A 25,137-nucleotide genomic window follows, 5' to 3' on the forward strand; every position below is an offset into this window, starting at 1 on the left:
TCATAATTTCAAGAAAATATCTCGGTATAAGTATTAATACTCAGTTTTGCTAGTATTTAGTTTTATTATCGTATAATTACATAAAAAAATATTTTAAAAGAAGATAAATCTATAGAACACGGTTGAATCCATGACACGAGATTGCTTGTTTGGTTGGTTAATCTAAGTTGATTGAAAATTAATTTTCATAATTGGTTTTCATTTGCTTTCTATAGAGCTATCGTGATCTCAAACAAATATCTTAGTATAAAGTTGATATTTAATTTTGTCGAGGGTATTTTTTTATCATATAATTAAGTAGAAAATGGTTTTAAAAAAATATGTCATTCGAAAATCTTTTCAAGGCCCAATCATATTTTTATTGGTCATTCGGGTTATTTTTGAACCCGTCAAATCAACCGGATCACGTCGAAGAAACTTCTACATTGTTTATTTTGAAATCTAGATTAAATAAAGAATCGGATCGAGAACTTATAAGTTTGATATACTGAGCCAGATTTAATGACAATGCTAAAGAATTTCACGTGGTCCAAATATTTTTTTTTTTTTTTTTTTTTTAAATTTGGTTGACCATAGTGGAGCAGCTCCCCCATTTCATTTAGTATATTATAAAATTGGATGCATAAATTAATAATTTTTCCTTGCCTATACAATAAACTATGAAGTCCATCTAAATGTAGGGTAGAAAACATATTAGCTCCATTAAAATTTTGGTGTTTCCCGAATCCAACACTATAAATAATGCTGGTACTTACTCCCAAAAATTTACTACTTCCCGACAAACATTGCCCGCTGTGAAGCGCGGGACAGAATTTGCTAAGATTTTGAAAAACAGTTTATACATTTTAACTAGGAAATTAAACTTGATCATAAATAGTACAGTCAGCCTGAGGCATTTCTGTGAACCAAAACATCTTTCAATTCTACAATGGAGAATGGCTATGACAATGGGGGCCATCGAATTAAGAAATCCGAAGCAACTTGTTTCATCGATGGCCTAGATTTGGGAACAGCATTCAAGCAAGCAAATGCTAGTTCTGCAATATAGACCACACCTGCTACAACCCGATGTTCAGGAGGCGGGAGGCGCTGGTCTAATATGTCCTTGAAGAGCGTATTCTGAGAAGTTGCCGCTGTTGTTGATGAGGATGCTGATGACAACAAGGATGAAATGAAATCGCCTGGATGCCTTCCCATCATGATTTCCATAGCTACCACTCCAAAGCTATAGACATCACATTTTTCGTTCACTTCCATTGTGTAGGCCAACTCTGTAGACGAACAATCATGCATTACTTTTAGTACCAAAATAAGTTTTGGACAAACTCTAGTACATTAAAACTTGGACTCGACTCCTAAAATTATTGTTTGCTTACATACACCGCCTAGGAATAGAAGCTTATTTGTATAGGAAAATTTCTTATAAGGAATGAACACCTACAGAAATAATTAATGGTTGTTGTCGTGTAATGTTTCATTAGAATTAAGAAATAAACCAAAGATTAGGAAGGGGATGTTGAAAAGTCTGACTAACCTGGAGCTGTGTACCCAGCGGTACCTGCAAGGGAGGTCCAATTAGATGAGTCAGGCAATAATAGCCTAGCTGTGCCAAAGTCGGACACATGAGCCTCATATTCTGAATCCAAGAGAATATTGTTGCTTGAAATATCTCGATGAACGATCGGAGGTGAGCAATTGTGGTGCAGGTAGGACAAAGCATTGGCCACTCCTCTCACAAGATTGATCCTTTTCATCCAATCCATCTCCATTGCTTGTTCCTCATTGTCTAGAATAGTCCTCAAACTACCCCTTTCAAGGAATTCATAAACCAAAAAAGAGTGTTTTCTATGTGAACAGAAGCCATACAGCTTCACGATGTTTCGGTGGCGTATACCCAATAAGGAATGCATCTCACTTGTAAAAGCTTTCAAACCTATCATCTCATCATCTGGTGATTGGTGAAATTTCTTCACAGCCACCACTAGCCCTGTTGGCAGGGCAGCTTTGTAGACAGCTGCAAACCCTCCTGCTCCAATACAATGGCTGGGGTTGAATCCCTCTGTTGCCTCAATGATGTCCTCATGATTTATTTCACCTTGATGGCCCCATATCGAGAACAGATCTCCGCGTTCCATTGACATTTTTCGTCTACTTCTAATTCTCTGCCGGAGAATGAAGAAACCTCCAATCAAGGTGAAAAGAAAAAATAAAAATCCCAACAGAGGGAGTGTAATCAAAATGACAACTTTTTTTCCCTTTCTATGCAAAGTCCTGCTTCCTAGGAGTGTCTCACAGACCTCCAAACCAGTAGCATTGCCACATAGGTTGGTATTGTTGTGAATTGCTTGAAATGGAGCCTCATGGAAGGCTTTGATGTCAGGAATCGGACCCTCTAACTTATTATTGGAAACATCCACGGTTGTCATGCCTCGCATAGAACTAAAAGTGGTTGGAATGAAACCAGACAGCATGTTGTGGGAAATGTTCAAGGACTCTAGCCGTTGCAGGTTTCCGAGCTCCTGTGGTAGGTCTCCCATCAGAGAATTCCAACTAAGATCAAGACTTTGAAGAAAGCGCAAATACCCTATCTCTGCAGGAATAATCCCTTTGAAACTATTCTTGCTCAGATTCAAGAATAATAATTGAGAGTGCATGCCAATCTGTCTGGGAATTGGTCCACTTAAATTGTTTGCTGCTAGGTCAAGTTTTTTAACATCAGGCAACACTTCAAACACTGAAGAAATATCTCCTAAAAGTCGGTTATTGCTGAGCTTAAGTTCAAGCAACTTCAACTTTCCCACTTCAATTGGAATTTGACCAACTAGGTGGTTTGAAGAGAGATCAAGTGCTTTGAGATTAGATGCCTTTCCTAGCTCAGCCGGTATTTCACCAGAGATTTTATTTCTCGAGATTTTTAGAGTTGTCAGATTATGGAACTGCTCCCATTTCCATGAAAGTTTACCATAAAGCTCATTATCACTCAAATCCATGTAGTATAAATGTGGGTATATGCCAAAATCTTCAGATATATTTCCACTAATTTGGTTTCTGTTAAGCATGAATCTCAACAAGCTGGTGCAATTTCTCAAACTTTTTGGGATAGGTCCAGTAAAATAATTGCCCGAGGCAGCAAAAAACAAAAGGGATCCCCCAAGGCACATGTCTCGGGGTAGATGTCCAGTGAATTTATTAGAATATATTTGCAAATGTTCCAAATGTGTAAGGTTATTTATTTCTGGAGGCAAGGAACCAAAAAGGTTGTTATATGGAAGGTAAAGGTGGGATAAGTTTCTCAAATTTCCTAATGAAGCAGGGACTTTACCGGTTAGATTATTAGGTCCAAGGTCTAGGACAGTGAGAGATGTCAAGTTTCCTATAGAAGATGGTATCATGCCACTGAGATTATTATCACATAGGTAAAAGTAAAGGAGAGATCTCATGTTCCCTACTTCCTCAGGAACGGAACCAGAGAGTTTGTTTTCATAAAGGCAAAGTTTTAACAAGTTGGTTAAGTTTCCTATGGACCTAGGAATAACACCGGTTAGGCTGTTGGTGTTCAGGTCTAGAACTGCAAGAGATGTCATCGTTCCAACTTCCTCTGGTATGGGACCAAAGAGTTTATTAGCAGATACAAGAAATTTGGATAAGTGGCTCATATTTCCTATAGAATGAGGGAGAAAACCCGTGAGATGATTGTTTTCTAAATTTATTTCGGAAAGTGAACTCATCATTCCTATTTCTGGAGGGAAGGAACCATTCATATCATTATTGGATAGTGAAAATATTCTGAGGCTTTTTAAGAAGCTTATTTCAGATGGAATGTTTCCTGAAATATCATTGTAAGACAAGTCAAGGATGGTGAGCCTGGAAAGGTTACTAATTTGTGAAGGAATGGTTCCATAGAGTGAATTGTTACTGAGGTTAAGCTTCATCAAGCTTGGGAAGGACGAGAAATTAAGACTATGAATTGTACCTCTCAAACCTGCATTCTGAAGACTTAAATTGGCAATGCCACCAGCTTGGTAACAATCAACTCCAACCCATTTGCAAGGGGTGTCTCCATTCCATGAACTCAGGAGGGATTGGCTTTCATTGTCAAGACTGGCTTTCCATTTCTGAAGGGCCTGTGCTTCTTTGAATCCTGCACCGCTAGTAGTACTGTCAGGAATCGAAGTTATGAAGGTAGCACAAGCAAGCAGGTTGTAAACCAAGAAAGTTATGGTGGAGAAGAAGGAAAATTGGGATGATTTGGATATTGATGCCATGGTCTTGATTGTTTTCTCGAATCAGGATGAGTAAAAAAAACTTATACCAGGGCTGCACATGGAGATGCTGTCCGGTTACATATATATAGAAAGAGAGCACCAAACTGATACTTTCAATATGAACAGTGTCTCTCAATACTTTTCAGCTCTTCTTGTTTTCCTTGCCATGAATTAAGTTCCTGTTTAGCGTTTGCTACATAGCTTCAATCACTATCCTCTTTCTTGGGAGCCGCCAGGACTTTGTTTCTGTTCAGCGTTTGAGAAAAGCTAGCTATGATTTTGGAAAAGCATGGTTTTACTTGCCTTCCATTGGTACATAGCAGTTGAAAAGTATAAACAATTCAAGGTAGTGGGGCTAGGGTCACCCACTGTACACATTCTATGATTGACAAGGTTTTTTTTTTTTTTTGGAGTTAAATATTTTTGACTAATTTATTCAATATAAAAAAGTAATTAATTCTGGCATATATATATCTATATATAAAAAAAACCCTGCAAATCATTAAACTCAATATACCAAATACATTTATTTTTTTAAGGCATTCTTGATATATCTTTAGCATAAGTACTCATCCACATTCTCACTAGTGATACATTCACAAATAAATTATTTATAGCAATCCATCCTTAAATTTGAACCAAACTCAATCACACTGGTACGTACCTTAATCGACAAGATGACTATGTAGAAGTCAGAGAGTAAGGATTTCGGTGGCAAATAAATTCAGCTGAGCATAACGGTAAAAATCTTCTTCTGTGCACATAGCTCATGGAATGATTTTATATGGAAATATAAAAGTCACAATAATTTTTTTTTCTCGCTTCACATTAGCAAATAATATTCTCAGGTTTGAAGGCCGTATGAAGAAACCAAATTCAAAATGTATACCGCCGGAAAAGGGTGGCTTCGCTGCAACTTTCTTGCTTTGCACCTTCTGTTTCAATCTTTATTTTGGTAATGGAATGTAATGGACCACGCACCTCTCTAATTCTATCCCCACAAAATTGAACTTTGAAAAATGACGTGGTATTGATTGTTGGGTGCAGATATGAGTTTTGCATGTTTGAGATTTAATTAATCTTTTATTGCTTTTAATTTTATTTTCCAAAACAATTTCGATTCATGCTAAAGGAAGCAATCTCAGATGAAATTAAGGGTTTGTTTGTTCTGGAAAAAAGAATTTTTGAAGAAAAATGAGTTATTTTTCATTGTTTGGATAAGAAAAACATTTTCTTGTAATATATATTATTTTTTCATCAATGGTTCTTTAATAATGATAATAAATTGACATTGGTTGTTGTTATAGTAATAATGATCTTAAGAGGTTATATATAGTGAGATGCTAAAGAAATAAATGTTATGGTGAGATGATAATAAAATAATAATTATATTAGTAATAAAAAGACGAGGGTGATGATGTGGTTGGAGGTAATGGTAGAAGGTTATTACAGAAAGATGATAAAATAATGGTTGTAGTGGAGGATAGTGGTGGTGGGGTGATAATGATGAAGGTGGCGATGGTTGTGGGACGGTGGTGGTTGTTGTGGTAGTATTTGGTGAATTTTACAAGTTAATTTCATTATGAGATTAAGATATATTTTTTAAATTGATATTATTCAAAAGGTTGATTGGAAAATATATTATATTGATTTAGTTTTAGTTTTGAGTGTCTGTTTCACCTTGAAAAATAACATTGAAAAATAAAAGATAATGCATTCTAGAAAAATGACAAAGTAGTCAAGCTAATGGAACAGAAATCAAAGAATAAAAAAAAAATTATGAAAAATATCACACAAAAATTATAATTCATAATTTTATTAATGAATAATTTATCAGTTTTAGAAAAACTTTATTTAATTTTACAAGATTATAATAATAATAATTCTAATTCAAATAGGAAAATATTACATAAATAAAAAAAATAAAGTTAAACATCTGAAATTAATTAGAAAAATAGAAAAACATATAAAAATAACGACTTTTAAGCTTAATTTGAAGTTCTTTGGATAGTTTCAACAAGTTGACCTTTGACTTATAAAATTTCCTGAAAAATAAAAAAAAAAAACTCAATTTAATAGTCAGATCTGAGATATGGGGCTTTTCTTCACAGAAGCACGATTAGGTCTCTTTTCAGGCTTGGATCTATCCATTGTATCCAAATACATCACTATAAGGCTATCCACGTAGTTCAAAAAATCAATCCTCCATCAAAAATACCTCTCTCAGTACGAAAATGTACTCATAATCAATCTAAAATCAGAAAAAAAATCCATTATTTTATCCTGTTTAATTCTTTTCACTGCTAATGCTTTATGGCGATTTCGGTTATTGCCTTAGTTTTCTTTTGTTTATTACAATATTTTTGTTTTTTGATAGATACAACATTTTAGTTAATATCAGTTCCATAAAATATATGATCCAAAATAAATAGTAATATCCTATGTTCTTTTTCCTTAAAATGTGAGCCAAAAATAGCCAAGACTTTCCTTCAGTGAGCTATCACCCCGTATATGTTCTGTTTAAACTCATGATATTGGAGTCATCAGTCTCATAGAGTTGCTGTTATTTTTTATTTAAAAAAACTCCTGAGATTCACCAAGATTACTGCAGTGCCTCTCTGCTTGGCCACACAGAGCCTTTGTTTGTTTGGCAACTGATGATTCAAGGAGACCTTTCAAGAACACCGAGGCTCTTGACCTTTGTTGTAATCTATGTTTCGTGGGAGCTTCCTCTCTTATGAGAGAGAAAATATGAAGGGGAGTTGTCTTCTACCGTGCTCCCCTTCCTCCCTCTTTACCTTAACTCTTTCTAGCATGGTTTCAGAGCTATTTCTGAGAGATTAGTTAAAGCATGTGTTTAATTTGAAGGAAAGAAGGGAAGCTTAAAACTCAATCTCCTTGAATAGAATTTCACCATACTGACGTTTCATATATTTGAACAATACCATATCAGTAAAAAATACCACATATAATTTCAACTTGCTAGCTGTGTTTCGCTTCCTTTCTTACTCCATCACAAATGATATGAACATCTTAGGTTATTTAGCCATCTTAGGATCACCCTCGTAGGAGTGCTACCTTCAACTCTCTACTCAACTTGGCTCCATCTCGGATAGGCTTATCCCACCTCTGCTCGGCTTGACTCGAGGCTTGTTGAAGTGGCTAGTGTAGCCCCCACATTGGTGACGTGACTGCTGACTAGCCTGATGATGTCATTCTAACATCATTGAGGATGTCATCTCCTGTTTTCGGGTCAGCCAATATTGGTTAGGTCACTGGTTTCGGGTTGGGTTGCTGTTTCTGGGTGAAGACGAGATGTGGACGGGCATGTGGCACGTTGGTGCGTGTGGGCAGGCTCCTCACCGACATGTGTTGGCGCATGGGTTACTGCTCGACCTCCGTTGTGCGCTCAGGTTTCACCGTTGTGTTTGTCTCGACATTCTCTTTGAAGTGGTACGTCCAGAAAATATTATGTACAACTTTCATTTCTAGGCAAAAATAAAACACATGTTTTCTTCAACCAAAGCTTTAGCATCAATTGTTAGGATTGTTTGATCTTCGACCAGAGACTGAACGCAATATTTTAACGTGGTTTCTGTAACTTGTCTACATCCAAGAAACAACGAATATTATTATATGAAGAGAAATACTCAAATCTAGAACAAAAGAGTTTGAGGAAAACCATCAACTCTACTCCTACTCTCAAGTGATTTGCCTCACATCTCTCTCTCACTGCAGCTGCTGCCCAAGCAGCTTCTTTCTCCCTCTCTTACTGCTTACTCTAACTACTCCGCATGACCTCTATTTATAGTTGAAAATGATCAGGACATATGCATCCCATTTTCACCCACAAATCTTTCTTTGATTTGCAGCATGAATTCAGCCCAACAAATCACACAAATCACCCCTTGATTTGCAGCCATGATTTCAGCCCATTGTTGACTCATTAATTTCTAGCCTTTCTTGAAGCCTTGTTTACATCTCATCGAAGCTATAATTGTGTGAATTTGTCTCCACACTCAACAGATTGCATGCTGACTAAATGGCAATGATGATGAAGAGGAGGATGCTAAGGACAACAAAGATGACATGAAATCTCGCGGTTGCCTTCCCATCGTTATTTCCGAAGTTATCACTCCAAAACTATAGACATCACATTTTTCACTAACTTTCATTGTGTGGGCCCTCTCTGAAATAGATTCTGATCATGCTGTTATCTTTTGAAGAATGGCCATGCATTACTGTTAATTCAAGTAATGTTTCACCATTGATAACATCCATGGCCAAATATAATTGAAATTCTTTAATCATCATTTTCGATGTAATATTGCCATGTTATTGATCTTAAATTAAATTCTGCAATAAATGCCTAGAAAATGCACACCATCTGAAATAATGATTTATGCTGCTCATAACGTCTCATTTTTCAATAGAATTAATAAAACAAAAACCAATTGATTAGGAAGCTAACTCACCTGGAGCTTTGTGCCCTACAGTGCCCGCAAATGAGGTTCAATTAGAAGAGTCAGGCAGTTTGAGCCTAGCTGTGCCAAAAGTCAGAGACATGAGCCACATATTCTGAATGAGAAGAATGATGCTGCTGCTGCCTAATCTTACAATGTAGCTGAATTGATTGATCGATCAGAATGCACCTATAAATTAAGGAAGTGACAAGGGTATAACAAGAAGGCACTAAAACAATATAGTTACTGAAATTTCAGGAAAACATCACGATAGGTCCAGTTCTTGTGATAACGACAAATACTTTATTTCCTATCAAGAATGGCAGACTACAGTGGTAAACCCCTCTTAAGAAGCAATTGAGTATTCTTATGTACCTGTCCCAAAGGATTGACTGCTAAGTGCAAACATTCAATATCTATGCAGTCTTGAGAAAGTAACGTGACTCATGAGGAAGATAAGGGGATTTAATATCTTCAATTTTGAGTAAGACATGTAGGCGGGCTCTGTCTTGACCCTCGTCAATATAGTGCGTAGGTGTAGAGATTTTTCACGACGTAGGCCTCTCGCATCTTGTAAAAATCCAGGATGTCAATTCGTGTGTCCTTGTTTTCTAGACTAAAAATCTACTTGAACGGATGTTAATACATGAATAAGTGTCTTTACTGTTTGCGGGGACTGAAATTAAGACGAAAATTTGCGCTATATTTTATTTTTAGAACACAAATTTGCGGGGACTGAATGTTAATATATGTTTTCTTTATCTTCATAGTCTCCATCTCTTTTATTTTGAGACAATAACGAAATGCTAAAGGAATTGATTATTAACAACTCTTTTTTTAAGACTATGCTTAATTATCCTCAAATAAGCTCTTTTTTAAGAGTCCCCGTATGGTAAGCGTGGCAGCCAAAAATGAAAATAATAGGGCACGTGTTGACAACTACTAAACTAAGGCCACCATTTTGGACGCTGAAAGTTTTCAAGCTGGGAAAGAATTTTCAAGGTACCCTTTGGGACAGGTACATAAGAATAATCAATTGCGTCTTAAGAGGGGTTTACCACTGTAGTCTGCCATTCTTGATAGGAAATAAAGTGTTTGTTGTTATCACAAGAACTGGACCTATCGTGATGTTTTTCTGAAATTTCAGATTTAGAACTATATTGTTTTAGTGTCTTCTTGTTATACCCTTGTCACTTCCTTAATTTGTAGGTGCATTCTAATCGATCTATCAATTCAGCTAGCTACATTGTAAGATTAGGCAGCAGCAGCTAGGTCAAGAGAGTTCCACTGGATCACCATTTCAGAGTGTATATGTCGAACAGAGAAATTCCCATGACGTACGTTGATTAGTCTAGACAGCAACTGCCGTGTGTTGAGAGTGAAAAAGAATAGAAAGATAGAAAATGAAAGCCTATAGCTTAATGTAATATACGCTATCAACCAAAAACAATAATGCTGCGAGACAAAATCAAACAACCAGTTGATTAAAACTTTATGTTACTGAGTTAACTAATTAATCAAAGAATTTAAGCAACGCCAGTCGGATAACACATTAAACAATCTTTCAACCTAAAAATTTCAGCTATCAAACGACTATTTAATCTAAAAGTTTAAGCCGCCGTGAGGATTTTTATATTGTGTCAATTATTTATTTAAAAATAGTTGAATATTATGACTTTAATGGATTATTGTTAGGTGTATAGTATTTGTTTTATTATTTTACTGTACAACTAACCCAATAAGGAATTGCTACCATCTACCGTCTATAAACATTTGTGTATTCATAATTCATCACAGTCACGTACTACATTGATCATTGAATACTTGCATTTTTCATAACAGATGGTTTCACACAATTGAGGAAAGAAGAGAGTAAAAGTTCAGCCAATAGCAATTCTGTCATGCAATACATCATTCAATTCTATCGTGGAGAATGGCTTTGGCAATGAATGCCGAAGAGTTGCAAGCTCTGAAGAAACCTGTCGCATTGCTGGCCGAAATTGGGGATCACTACACAAGCAAGAAAGTGCTAGTTTTACGACACGGGCCACACCCCCTGCAAGTTTATCTTCAGGTGGTGGGAGGCGCTGGTCTAAAACATCCTTCAAGAGCGTATTGCCACCGACTGATGGTGATGGTGATGAGGAGGAGGAGGAAGCGGCCAATGACATCAGAGATGAGATGAAATTTCCTGGATGCCTTCCCAACATCACTTCCAATACTACTACTCCAAAGCTATAGACGTCACATTTTTCGTCCACTTTCATTGTGTAGGCCAACTCTGCAAAAGAGACTGGTCATCCCGTGTTTTGAAAGAATTGACAGCGCCTATAAACAAACAACCTATCGTGGAATGTGATGCAGGGAACGTTAAAGTAGAGTAATATTTCTTTTTTTAAAAAAAAGTGGAGTAAAAAAACTGAATTTCAATTTTTAAATGTAATATTTCTCACTCTAAGAACTAGAAAACTAATTTTTCATTTTTTTTTTAATTTATACTGACTTTGAAAAACATATTTTAGATATTTTTTACAGTTTTTCCTTGTAATTTTTCTAGTTTTCTAAAATAAAGAAAAAAAGAGATGAACAATATATTTTTTTTCTTTATGTATATTGCTCTTTTGCAATGTAAAAAATTAAAATTATATATTTTTATATTTAGTTAAGGCCATAAATTATAAATCTAATAACATAAATATATTTTTTTAGTTAACAATATAAATTTGTTCCACGTAACTTTTAATTTGAATGAAATAAAATTAATATCCTATAATTAGATATATCATTAAATATAAAAATATAAAGATGATTGTCATAAATTATGATTCTGATTTTTTTTAATGAAAAATAGTTGTAATTTAGATGTGTTTATTGTTTTTTATGGAAAAAATTATCTTCGTTCTCAATAAATTAATACTTTTCTAATTTTTCATTGAAAAAAAACTAGAAAAGAAAAGGAAAACTGAAAATTAAAAAAAAAAAAAATTATTTTTTTGTCAGTGAAGAGACACTCAACTTCGTTAATTTTTGCACCCTTTTAATTGGTTTTAGATTAATCATCAACAGAAGTTGCCCGTTCTTGGAAATTAATTGGGAATTTTTAAAAGAAGCAGCTAACCCAAAGGCGATGATGAAATTTAACTACATACCTGGAGCTGTGTAGCCGTAGGTGCCAGCAAATGATGTCCAATTCGATGAGTCAGGCATTAAGAGCCTAGCCGAGCCAAAGTCAGAGACATGAGCCTCATATTCCGAATCCAAGAGAACATTGTTGCTTGAAATGTCTCGATGAATTATCGGAGGTGAGCAATCATGGTGCATGTAGGATAAAGCACTGGCCACCCCTTTGACAAGATTTAGCCTTTTAACCCAATCCATCTCTTCTGCTTGTTCCTCGTTCTTCAGTACATTCCTTAAGCTTCCCCTTTCCACAAATTCATATACCAAGAATGAGTGTTTGGCATGTGAGCAGAAACCATACAGCTTGACAATGTTTCGATGCCGTATGCCCATTAAGACATCAATCTCGCTTCTGAAAGATCTCAAGCTGGTCTTCTCAACTTCTGGTGTTTGGTGAAATTTCTTCACAGCAAGCACTTGTTCTGTTGGAAGCACAGCTTTGTAAACTACTCCGTACCCTCCTTCACCAATGCAATGTTTGGAGTTGAATCCCTCTGTAGCCTCTATGATGTTCTCATACTTCAGTTCCCATTCAGGGCTCCATTTTGCGAAAACATCTTTGCTTTGTGCTTCATTTAACCTTTTCCTCTTTGTGCCTTGGCAAACAATAAAGAAACATCCAACGAGGACCAACAAACTGCCCAGCAGAGGAAGTACAATCAGAAGGACAACTTTGTTGCCCTTTTTATGCAAAGTTATGTTTTTTATGAGAACATCACAAGCCTCCAAACCAGTAGCATTGCCACAGAGGTTGGTGTTGTTGCGAATTGCTTCAAATGATGCCTCACGAAAAGCTTTGATATCTGGAAGGGGACCCTCTAACTTGTTATAGGATACATCCACATCTGTGAGGCCTTGTAATCTAATAAAACTGGTTGGAAAGAAACCAGACAGCATGTTATGGGAGAGGTTCAAGACCTCTTGTAATGTTTTGAATTAATAAGTAGGAAAATACAATAAAGCCCTTGGTGGCTTAAAGTGTGGGTATAAATGAATGAGGGATAGTGTGGTAATTAGATAAACATAATATATATAAATAGAAGAAAAAAAAAAAAACAAAAGAGGGATCTGAATATTTTGAGTGAAAAACCGTGAGAGAGAAGGGAGAAGGGAGAAAGAAGAAGAAGAAGAGAAAAGAGGGAATTTAGAAAGGAAATAGAAAGGAGTTGGAGGAAATAAGTAAAAAGGTAAGATTTAGGTTGTTAAATGTATAAATTTGTATTATTGAGCTTTTAATTTTGGTTTTGATAAATGTTAGGGTTTTGAAAATTTGTGTTTTGGGTTTAATTGATGAATTAAATTGAATGTTATAAGGTTGATTGTTATGGGTAATTGATTAATGAGTTGATTATGGAAGATTGTGATGATTTTGAGTTATGAATTGTGTAAATGGTGAATGTTGAGTTAGAAATTTGGCAAGAACAGTAGGTTTCTGTTAAAAATTCTGGGTTGGAGGTTGAAGATGATGAAAATTCAATTTGGTCCCTCAATTTTGGAAAATTACAGTTTAGTCCCCAAACTTTGGAAAATTTGCAGATTGGTCCCTGGAGCATATTCCGAGATTCTGAACAGAATAACATATGAATTATGGACAGAATTACTGTATAGATAAGAGAATTTAACACTTTCAATTTAGTCCTTCAATTTGACAAAAATTACAATTTGACCCTAAAAATTTGGTAAAATTCCAGAATGGTCCTTGGAGTATAATGATATGATCTGGACAGAAATGAGGACTAATTATGGTCATAATTTCAGTATATTCATGGATTTATGATAAATTTCAGTTTGGTCCTCCAATTAGACAAAAGTTGCAATTTGACCCCTAAAAATATGATAAATTACAGATTGGTCCCTAGCTGTAATATTAGCCTTTTCAGATTAGTTTGATGAATAATTAAGGGTTATTTAGTGAATTATTGCCAATTTTATTAGTTGTTTATTTATGGATTAGATTTCGGGAAAACCGTTAAATTTTGGGTTTTTGAGAAAATTGACTAGTTAGTTCAAAAACATATAGGGTTACGGAATACATCATTAGTTAAGTTTATTAAATAGGTTAAATGTTCTTTTGAGTCGTTCTTGAATATGTCTCCTTTGTATTCAGATAATCCTGATATTCTACCGACAGGACGTCAGTAGGATTTTCTTCGGTGTCTGCTTTTGGCTTCTGTTTGCTTTTGAGTCAGGTGAGTGGATAATTTTCCATATTCATGAGAAATAGTATAAATATTTGATTTGTTAATATGAATTGAATCATGCTTCTTGATAATATATATGTTGATTATTATCCTTGTTTTGATAAAGCATGATCAATTGTTGAATCCGAATTCTTGATATGAACCAGTATATATTTTGAATTGAATTCTGAATTGATAGGTCCTCATTTGATTGATGTCATGAGTTGAGCCTTGAGATATGAATATGTCTGTTTGATTATGATTATGAACCTATGGTATGTCAGTCAGAATACCCATGCTAACAGGGTAGTGTTAGTCTTTGTGCACATCGTATCTGAACCCTAGTTGGTCGGGGGAGTCACCAACCTGTGTGGACTGATCATCCCACAGTACGGAGCCTCATGCTCATTGCATTTTGATTTTCTGACGAACTTTACCATTTGATCTTCTTGTTATGGCCTATTTGAGAAACCTTTCTATAAGAACCTAGAGCCATACTTGTATATATATTTCTCATTGCTGTATTACCTCGTGTGTGTATATTGAACGTTATCTACTCACTGAGTTGTTGAACTCACCATCTCATTATTTATCCTTTTCAGGCTTATAGCTTGATAGCAGGTCATTTTGTTGGACCTTCAGAACCTGCTTTTTGGTTGTACTTTGTACCTTTCCTTTATGTCTAGTTAGTGCTCCAAAACTCTGAACTTATATAAACTCTTGTATTAAGACAATTCAATTATTATGAAGTTGATTTTGTTATTAATGTTGCGTTGAACTCTGATTGAGTTAGGATAAGTTTGTGTGTAAGTTTGGGTTCGCATAGGTATGGAACCTTGGAGGGGAACCTTGCCTATGTGCCGGTCATGAATCCGGGATTCGGGTCGTGACAAACTTGGTATCAGAGCTTTAGGTTAAAGAAACAATAATATAATTAAATTCGTAATAAGTGGAGCATTAGGATCCGTGTTGTCTTGTTTGTTGCCTTTGAAATTCTGAATTCTCATTAAGCATGTCTTCTTCCTTGTGATAGATATGCTTTCCTATAATTCTATGATAATTATCATGCTATTGTTCTAGCATGACTTGAGTGCTCTCACTTTTATTTTAGGAAATGCCGAGGAATAGACGAATAGCTGATACTGTTAGAGTAGAGGATGATCAGGATGATGTCCCTATTGGGCGGTTGAGAACTGCAAGGCAGAGAAGGAGGCGCGGTGCACCCGTGCCTCAACATGTTGAGGAGGTACCTCCACCAGTGGAGGAAGAGCCTCAGGAGATAGAAGAGGAAGATATTGTTGATGAAACAGGTGTGGGGGTAGCTGACCCTGAACCTGTTACAGAGTTTCAGCAACTTAGCCAGGTTGTGCGGACCTGGATAAAATTTTCTATGGAGAGAGATAGAGGAGGGATAGAGATGTACCCTCGACATCCCACACTGTTCAGGGAGTTAATGTGCCGTTGAATGACTTCATGAAGTTGGCACCTCCTATTTTTACTGGGATGGATAGTTCAGAGGATCCTCAGAGGTTCCTAGATGATATTTGGCGACGGTGTGAAGCTTTGGGATGTACAGACCACCGAGCTGTGAGTTTGGCATCGTTCAGGTTGGAAGGAGATGTGGCAATCTCTTGGTTTGAGTCTAGGAAAAGAGCAAGACCAGTAGAGGCTCAGTGGACATGGAAGGAGTTTAGCTCCATGTTCTTAGACAGGTTTCTCCCTCAGAGCGTCAGGGATGCTCGACTTTATGAGTTTGAGAGGCTATCTCAGGGGAGCATGACAGTGGATGAGTATGATCTGAAGTTTACTCAGCTGTCTAGGTATGCAGAACATCTTCTACCCACTGAGGAGTGGAGGGTGAAGAGGTTTATTAGAGGACTCAAATCCTCTATGTATAAGGTGATGGTGTCACAGGTGTTTCCATCATACTCTTTAGCTGTTGATAGCGCCAGATTGATAGAGGCACGAGAATTGGAGGATATGACTGCAGGCCAGTCTAAGAGGCCTAGAGAAGAGGGTCAGTCTTTTAGGCAACAGGGATTAAGTGCAGGTCCGTCTAGGGGACGAAGTGGCCGTCAGGGCTCATGGGTTCAGAGGAGGTTTAGACAGAGACCGTCAGTTAGTGGCTCAGGCGGTCAGAGTGGCAGTAGTGGTACTCAGAGTTTAGTTCAGACTGCACCTCGTAGTTCATTTGTTTCACCTAGTGATAGTTCTTCATGTCAGCATTGTGGAGGAAGTCATACTAGTGCAGAGTGCTACAGAAGGACTGGGGCTTGTTTTAGTTGTGGCCAGATAGGTCATAAGATCAGAGAGTGCCCGAGGAGACAGTTGTCAGCTTTGGGGTTATCTGCTTCAGTCCAGCATCCTATTCATGCACCATCGACGAGCCAGTCTGTGGCTCATGGGGGTAGAGGTTTTGGTGGTCGTGGTCAGAGAGGCCGGGGTGCAGGTGATAGAGGTCAAATACAGCAGGGTCAGGGGCATGCTAGAGTTTTTGCCTTGACTCAGCAGGATGCTCAGGCATCCAACACAGTTGTTTCAGGTATTCTTCCTGTTTGCTCTTTTGAAGCAAAAGTGTTGTTTGATACGGGTGCAACCCATTCATTTATGTCTCCATATTTTGCCATGAGGTTAGATAAACAACCAACCTTGTTAAAATCCCCCATTTCAGTCTCCACTCCCTTAGATGAATTAATATTAGTGAAGTATGTGTACCTGGATTGTGAAATAGAGATTGGAGATAAGATTTTTATGGGAGACTTAAATGTCTTAGATATGGTTGATTTTGATGTGATTTTGGGAATGGATTGGTTGGCAAAACATAGGGCTTCGGTAAATTGTTGGGGTAAGAAAATAATATTTGATCTAGATGAAGAAGTTGGGTTGGTATTTCAAGGAGATAAGATTGGGTCTCCATCAATTATGTTGTCGGCTATCTCGAGGAAAATGGCCAGAAAAGGGGTACAGTGCTACCTAGCATATATAGTGGATGTAGAGAAAGAAGTTTCCCAGTTAGACCAAGTCCCTATAGTTAGGGAGTTTATCGATGTCTTTCCCGATGACTTACCTGGATTGCCTCCATATAGGGAGATTGAGTTTTGCATTGATTTGGTTCCGGGTACCGAACCAATATCAATGGCACCATATAGAATGGCGCCAGCAGAATTGAGGGAGCTAAAGGAGCAACTGCAGGATTTGTTAGATAAAAAGTTCATCCGACCAAGTGTGTCCCCTTGGGGAGCCCCAGTGTTGTTTGTGAAGAAGAAAGATGGGTCATTGAGGTTGTGTATAGATTATAGGCAACTGAATCGGGTGACTGTTCGAAATAGATACCCACTCCCTCGCATTGATGATTTGTTTGACCAGTTGCAGGGAGCTCAATTCTTTTCTAAGATCGATCTTCGATCTGGGTATCATCAGTTGAGGATTAGGGAGTCAGACATTTTGAAGACAGCTTTTAGAACTCGGTATGGTCATTATGAGTTCTTAGTGATGTCTTTTGGGTTGACGAATGCACCAGCAGCTTTTATGGATTTGATGAATAGAGTGTTTGGCCAGTTTATTGATCAATTTGTGATAGTTTTTATTGATGATATTTTGGTGTATTCGAGGTCTAAAGAGGAGCATGAGCAGCACTTGAGAATGGTGCTTCAAACTCTGCGAGATCATCAGCTGTATGGCAAGTTCTCAAAGAGTGAGTTTTGGTTGGAGAGTGTAGCATTTCTTGGGCATGTAGTGTCAAGGAATGGGATTGAGGTTGATCCTCAAAAGATTGAAGCAGTTAAGCAGTGGCTTAGGCCTACTTCGGCAACAGAGATTAGAAGTTTCTTAGGTTTGGCCGGCTATTATCGGAGGTTTGTAGAGAACTTTTCTCGGATTTCTGCACCATTGACTAAGTTGACGCAGAAAAATATTAAGTTTCAGTGGTCTGAAGCTTGTGAGAAAAGTTTCTTAGAGTTGAAAGAGAGATTGACTACAGCGCCTGTTCTAGCAGTACCATCAGGTTCTGGTGGTTACACAGTGTATTGTGATGCTTCGAGAGTGGGGTTAGGATGTGTTCTAATGCAGCATGGCAAGGTTATTGCCTATGCTTCACGGCAGCTGAAGAAGCATGAACAGAACTATCCTACACATGATTTAGAGATGGCGGCTGTAATTTTTGCCTTGAAGATTTGGAGGCACTACTTGTATGGTGAAACTTGTGAGATCTTCACAGATCACAAGAGTTTGAAGTACATCTTTCAGCAGAGGGATCTAAACATGAGGCAAAGGAGATGGATGGAACTGCTGAAGGATTATGATTGTACCATACATTACCACCCGGGTAAGGCAAATGTAGTTGCCGATGCTTTGAGTAGAAAATCATCAGGGAGCTTAGCTCATATTCAGGAGGTACGAAGACCTCTGATTAGGGAGCTGCATGAGTTGGTGGATGAAGGAGTCAGATTTGATCTTAGTGAAGCTGGAGCAATGATTGCTCATTTTCAGGTTAAGTCAGATTTGTTTGATAAGATAAAAGCAGCTCAGAAGAAAGATGATTCACTACTCAGGATTAGAAATGAGGTTGAGCAGGGTAAGGCTGCAGGTTTTGTGATAGGTGATGATGATGTGCTGAGATATAGGGATAGGCTTTGTGTACCTGATGTAGATGATCTGAGGAGAGAATTGATGGTAGAGGCACATCAGACAGTTTACACAATGCATCCAGGTTCCACCAAGATGTATAAAGACCTTAAGGTGTGTTATTGGTGGAATAGGATGAAGGCTGATGTAGCAGACTTTGTTTCTAGGTGTTTGACCTGTCAGAGGGTAAAGGGTGAACACCAGAAACCTCCTGGATTGTTGCAACCATTGTTGATTCCAGAATGGAAGTGGGAAAGGATCACAATGGACTTTGTGACAGGATTGCCTAGGAGTCAGGAGGGTTATGATTCAATATGGGTGATTGTTGATAGGTTGACAAAATCAGCCCATTTTCTGCCAGTTAGGATTACTTATGGATATGCAAAGTTGGCAGAATTATTTATTAGTGAGATTGTACGGTTGCATGGAGTGCCAATCTCGATAGTGTCTGATAGAGGTCCACAGTTTACATCGCGGTTTTGGGTGAAATTCCAAGAAGCTATGGGTATTAAAGTGCAGTTGAGTACAGCTTTTCACCCTCAGACAGATGGTCAATCTGAGAGGACTATTCAGATCTTGGAGGATATGCTAAGGGCTTGTGTTATGGATTTTGGAGTTGGTTGGAGTAAGTTCCTACCATTAGTGGAATTTGCTTACAACAACAGTTATCAGGCTAGCATAGAAATGGCACCTTATGAGGCTTTGTATGGTCGGAAGTGTAGATCACCGGTTTGTTGGTTTGAGGTTGGTGAGAAAAGGCTAATGGGACCGGAGTTGATTCAGATTACCTCAGAGAAGATAGAGGTAATTAGACAGAAGCTTCAAACAGCTCAGAGTAGACAAAAGAGTTACGCAGATAAAAGAAGGCGTGACTTAGAGTTTTCAGTGGGTGATTGTGTGTTCTTAAAAGTATCACCGACAAAAGGAGTATTCAGGTTTGGGAAGAAAGGCAAGTTGAGTCCTCGATTCATTGGACCGTATGAGATTCTGGAGAGAGTTGGGGCAGTTGCTTATAGGTTAGCATTACCACCAAACTTGTCCGCTATTCATCCGGTATTTCATGTTTCAATGCTAAGGAAGTATATGTCAGATCCATCGCATGTATTAGAGGTTTATCCCATTGAATTGAGGGATGATATGGTTTATGAGGTGCAACCAGAAGCTATAGTCGACCGACAAGTGAGGAAGCTTAGGTCAAAAGATATAGCTTCAGTGAAAGTGCAATGGAAAGGTCATTCACGTGAGGAAGCGACATGGGAGCTCGAGGATAAGATGCGTGAGGAGTATCCTCATCTTTTCGATAATCTCGGTAAGTATTCAATCTTTCTATTAAGTTTCGAGGACGAAACTTTTATAAGGTGGGGAGATTGTAATGTTTTGAATTAATAAGTAGGAAAATACAATAAAGCCCTTGGTGGCTTAAAGTGTGGGTATAAATGAATGAGGGATAGTGTGGTAATTAGATAAACATAATATATATAAATAGAAGAAAAAAAAAAACAAAAGAGGGATCTGAATATTTTGAGTGAAAAACCGTGAGAGAGAAGGGAGAAGGGAGAAAGAAGAAGAAGAAGAGAAAAGAGGGAATTTAGAAAGGAAATAGAAAGGAGTTGGAGGAAATAAGTAAAAAGGTAAGATTTAGGTTGTTAAATGTATAAATTTGTATTATTGAGCTTTTAATTTTGGTTTTGATAAATGTTAGGGTTTTGAAAATTTGTGTTTTGGGTTTAATTGATGAATTAAATTGAATGTTATAAGGTTGATTGTTATGGGTAATTGATTAATGAGTTGATTATGGAAGATTGTGATGATTTTGAGTTATGAATTGTGTAAATGGTGAATGTTGAGTTAGAAATTTGGCAAGAACAGTAGGTTTCTGTTAAAAATTCTGGGTTGGAGGTTGAAGATGATGAAAATTCAATTTGGTCCCTCAATTTTGGAAAATTACAGTTTAGTCCCCAAACTTTGGAAAATTTGCAGATTGGTCCCTGGAGCATATTCCGAGATTCTGAACAGAATAACATATGAATTATGGACAGAATTACTGTATAGATAAGAGAATTTAACACTTTCAATTTAGTCCTTCAATTTGACAAAAATTACAATTTGACCCTAAAAATTTGGTAAAATTCCAGAATGGTCCTTGGAGTATAATGATATGATCTGGACAGAAATGAGGACTAATTATGGTCATAATTTCAGTATATTCATGGATTTATGATAAATTTCAGTTTGGTCCTCCAATTAGACAAAAGTTGCAATTTGACCCCTAAAAATATGATAAATTACAGATTGGTCCCTAGCTGTAATATTAGCATTTTCAGATTAGTTTGATGAATAATTAAGGGTTATTTAGTGAATTATTGCCAATTTTATTAGTTGTTTATTTATGGATTAGATTTCGGGAAAACCGTTAAATTTTGGGTTTTTGAGAAAATTGACTAGTTAGTTCAAAAACATATAGGGTTACGGAATACATCATTAGTTAAGTTTATTAAATAGGTTAAATGTTCTTTTGAGTCGTTCTTGAATATGTCTCCTTTGTATTCAGATAATCCTGATATTCTACCGACAGGACGTCAGTAGGATTTTCTTCGGTGTCTGCTTTTGGCTTCTGTTTGCTTTTGAGTCAGGTGAGTGGATAATTTTCCATATTCATGAGAAATAGTATAAATATTTGATTTGTTAATATGAATTGAATCATGCTTCTTGATAATATATATGTTGATTATTATCCTTGTTTTGATAAAGCATGATCAATTGTTGAATCCGAATTCTTGATATGAACCAGTATATATTTTGAATTGAATTCTGAATTGATAGGTCCTCATTTGATTGATGTCATGAGTTGAGCCTTGAGATATGAATATGTCTGTTTGATTATGATTATGAACCTATGGTATGTCAGTCAGAATACCCATGCTAACAGGGTAGTGTTAGTCTTTGTGCACATCGTATCTGAACCCTAGTTGGTCGGGGGAGTCACCAACCTGTGTGGACTGATCATCCCACAGTACGGAGCCTCATGCTCATTGCATTTTGATTTTCTGACGAACTTTACCATTTGATCTTCTTGTTATGGCCTATTTGAGAAACCTTTCTATAAGAACCTAGAGCCATACTTGTATATATATTTCTCATTGCTGTATTACCTCGTGTGTGTATATTGAACGTTATCTACTCACTGAGTTGTTGAACTCACCATCTCATTATTTATCCTTTTCAGGCTTATAGCTTGATAGCAGGTCATTTTGTTGGACCTTCAGAACCTGCTTTTTGGTTGTACTTTGTACCTTTCCTTTATGTCTAGTTAGTGCTCCAAAACTCTGAACTTATATAAACTCTTGTATTAAGACAATTCAATTATTATGAAGTTGATTTTGTTATTAATGTTGCGTTGAACTCTGATTGAGTTAGGATAAGTTTGTGTGTAAGTTTGGGTTCGCATAGGTATGGAACCTTGGAGGGGAACCTTGCCTATGTGCCGGTCATGAATCCGGGATTCGGGTCGTGACACCTCTAGCATCAGCAGTTGTCCAAGCTCCGGTGCTATGCCTCCTGTCAGGGAATTCCAACTGAGATCAAGACTTTGAAGAGACTGTAAAAGCCCCATCTCAGAAGGAATACTCCCTGTGAATCTATTCTTGCTCACATTCAAGAATATCAGTTCTGAGCACTTGCCAAGCTGTTTAAGAATTGTTGCACTAAAATTGTTTGCAGCCAGGCCAAGCCTTCGAAGACTAGATAACGCTGTGACATCAAAAGGTATATCACCTGAAAGTTGGTTATCATTGAGTGTAAGTTCAATCAGCTTCAACTTTCCCAATTCCTTAGGAATTCTCCCAACTATTTGATTTGATGAGAGATGAAGAGCTTGAAGATGAGTTGTCTTTCCAAGCTCAACTGGTATTTCACCAGAGATTCTGTTTCCAGAGATTATCAAGGCTGTCAGACTGCGAAACTGCTGCCATTTCCATGAAAGTTCCCCGTACAATTCATTATCGCTCAAATCTATATAGTTCAGATGGGGGTATATGCCAAAAGCTTCAGATATGTTTTCACTAAGTTGGTTGTTATAAAGAAAAAGTCTTATCAGGCTAGAGCAATTTTTCAAGGTTTTTGGGATAGCTCCTGTGAAATAATTGTCAGCCGCGGAGAAATTTTGAAGTAACCCACCAAGGCACACATCTTGCGGTAGATGTCGACTAAATCTATTAGAATATATCTGTAACGAACTTAAATGTGTAAGATTGTTCAATTCTGGAGGAATGGAGCCAGAGAAATTGTTATCGTGAAGATAAAGCTTAGATAAGCTTCTTAAATTTCCTAAAGATGGAGGAATTCTACCTGTTAGATTATTAGATCCCAAGTTTGTAGCGATAAAAGATGATGTCAAGTTTCCCATAGAAGCTGGTATTGTTCCAGTGAGATGATTTTCATGCAAATTAATGTCAATGAGAAATCTCAGGTTTCCTACTTCGGCAGGGATGGAACCAGACAGTTCATTATTGTAAAGGAAAATATATTGCAGGTTGCTCATGTTTCCTATAGAAGCTGGTATTATGCCACTGAGACTATTATTAGGCAACATAAGGTGAATGAGAGATCTGAGGTTTCCTACTTCCACAGGAATGGGACCAGAGAATCTGTTCCTGTCAAAATAAATATATTCTAAGTTGCTCAAGTTTCCTATAGACGCAGGGATGGGGCCATTCATGGAGTTGGAAAGAAGCGAAAATTTTGTGAGGCTTTTCAGTGAGCTAATTTCAGATGGAATATTTCCGGTTATTTTGTTGTATGACAAATCAAGGATAGTGAGCTTGGAAAGATTACTAATATGTGAAGGAATGGTCCCGTAGAGTGAGTTTTCGCTAAGGTCGAGCTTGACCAGATTGGGAAAGTATGAGAATCTGAGACTATGAATTGTACCTGACAAACTAGAACCTGGAAGACTTAAGTTGGTGACGCTGCCAGACTTGTCGCAGCTGATTCCAAACCAGTTGCAAGGGCTGTCTCCAGCCCACGAAGACAGGAAAGATTGGCTTTGGTTGTCGAGGTTGGCTTTCCATTCTAGAAGAGCCTCTGCTTCCTTCATTCCTTCACCTTTAGCAGGAGAAGTGGTGAAGGCAGCATAACAAAGCAATAAAGGTGTGAGAAAGAGCAAGATTTTGGGAGCCATATGGCCTTGGTGGTATTTCTAACAAGAATGAATATAAATTATAAAAACACTTGCGCTTAAGCTGCATTTATAGGACTGCGCGGTTACAGAAGGACAGGAAATTTCCATCAATTCTAGCCGTAAGAAAACTCCTATCATATTTATCTGACCCGGCACCGGGTCTAACCCCATCTAAGATTTAAGTCGCGGGTTTGTTAAATTAATTCTAAAAAAATATTTATTAAATTATTTTAAATGTAATTATAAATAAAATAATATATATCCTTAAAGTTCATCAATCAAATCAACTTGATATGTTAAATTTAACTAAGTTAAATTACAAAATGATTTAAAATAAAACTCATTCCAAGCTAAGCTAAGCTCTGGATTAATAAATTACATCCGTCTAGCCAAGTCAGGTGTAGTATATGTGCTTGCTACTGTTACACATTTTCAAGCTACAATAATTTCCTTTTCAAAGTTAAAGAGACAGTAGAATTTTCAATTTCCCTTAAGGAGCTCTTTCTCAATTAAAACAAACTGTTGAATATTCAGCTTCCTTAGACAGTGGTCAGCCGGCCATTCTTGACTGGAGTTGACTTCTTTTCTTTTCTTTTTCCCTCTTGTCTTAGAAGTCCATTTTGTTTTGTATTTTAATAAGCGAGACTAGCCAGATGAAGTCAAAGTGTATTTTGTGAATGTTAGTTGCTAGTTCAGTACTGTCATGGATCAAAGGCAGAAAATAGACTGCACTGACCCCTTCTTCTTCCCCGGTTTTTTTTTTTTTTTTTTTTTTTTGTTATTTTATAATTATTATTTGATTTACATTTTGAGCACAGCTCTGCCTTGTTCCTCTAGATTATGTCCAAGATTATCAAATTTAAATAGAAATGTCACCATCTTGTGGTACTAAATATTTGTTTTAACAAGCTAATTATTTGAGTTATATAATAGTCATTGCAATCTAACCATTTAATAATTTTAACACTTTTGAGCTCTTTATTAAATACACAAAACATTTATAAAATTATTTCTCCTTCAGTATGATCCATACATTCAGTTGTTAAGCATCCACTTGCGTATATAAAGTAACATTTTTGTTTATATACTCTCGGTTTTCTACAAATCGCCCCCTTTATAATTTATTTTATTTTTTCTACAGTAGATTTTGTTTCCTCCAACTAGATTTGTTCTAAGCTATGCAAATCAGGATATTTAACAAATGATTAAAAAAATTATATTTTAAATATCAAAGAATTTGACTTGAG

The 25,137-nt window shown here is 36.9% G+C and overlaps 1 protein-coding gene and 1 long non-coding RNA gene across 4 annotated transcripts; one reads left to right on the plus strand and one right to left on the minus strand.

The window, feature by feature from the left end:
* Positions 1 to 749: 749 nt before the first annotated feature.
* LOC7453991 (MDIS1-interacting receptor like kinase 2) lies at positions 750 to 24,011 on the minus strand. Of its 3 annotated transcripts, none has more exons than XM_052445988.1 (3): positions 22,229 to 24,011; positions 11,878 to 12,826; positions 796 to 1,271 (listed from the first exon to the last, which is right to left on the minus strand). In XM_052445988.1, exons 1-3 carry the CDS (start codon positions 23,888 to 23,890, stop codon positions 940 to 942), a joined length of 2,943 nt encoding a protein of 980 aa, XP_052301948.1. In that variant the 5' UTR covers positions 23,891 to 24,011; the 3' UTR covers positions 796 to 939. The 3 variants fall into 3 exon arrangements, with proteins under 3 accessions (XP_024438131.2, XP_052301948.1, XP_052301947.1); XM_052445987.1 differs by lacking the exon at positions 796 to 1,271 and adding an exon at positions 10,491 to 11,009 and having other exon boundaries at positions 22,229 to 23,992; XM_024582363.2 differs by lacking the exons at positions 11,878 to 12,826; positions 22,229 to 24,011 and adding an exon at positions 1,535 to 4,345 and having other exon boundaries at positions 750 to 1,271.
* On the plus strand, positions 14,104 to 21,449 carry LOC127904097 (uncharacterized). The gene is made up of 2 exons (XR_008056967.1): positions 14,104 to 14,619; positions 21,345 to 21,449. It is a non-coding gene; the product is annotated as an uncharacterized LOC127904097 (long non-coding RNA).
* Positions 24,012 to 25,137: the final 1,126 nt, after the last annotated feature.

Source organism: Populus trichocarpa, chromosome 12, assembly GCF_000002775.5.
Source record: "Populus trichocarpa isolate Nisqually-1 chromosome 12, P.trichocarpa_v4.1, whole genome shotgun sequence".
Lineage (NCBI taxonomy): Eukaryota > Viridiplantae > Streptophyta > Magnoliopsida > Malpighiales > Salicaceae > Populus > Populus trichocarpa.

Excerpts from the sequence above, each read along its gene's own strand:
- LOC7453991 (XM_024582363.2), bottom strand. The coding sequence starts at position 4,265 with ATGGCATCAATATCCAAATCATCCCAATTTTCCTTCTTCTCCACCATA. Across the intron at positions 1,272-1,534 it reads CGCTGGGTACACAGCTCCAG|AGTTGGCCTACACAATGGAA; the intron begins GTTAGTCAGACT and ends GTTCGTCTACAG.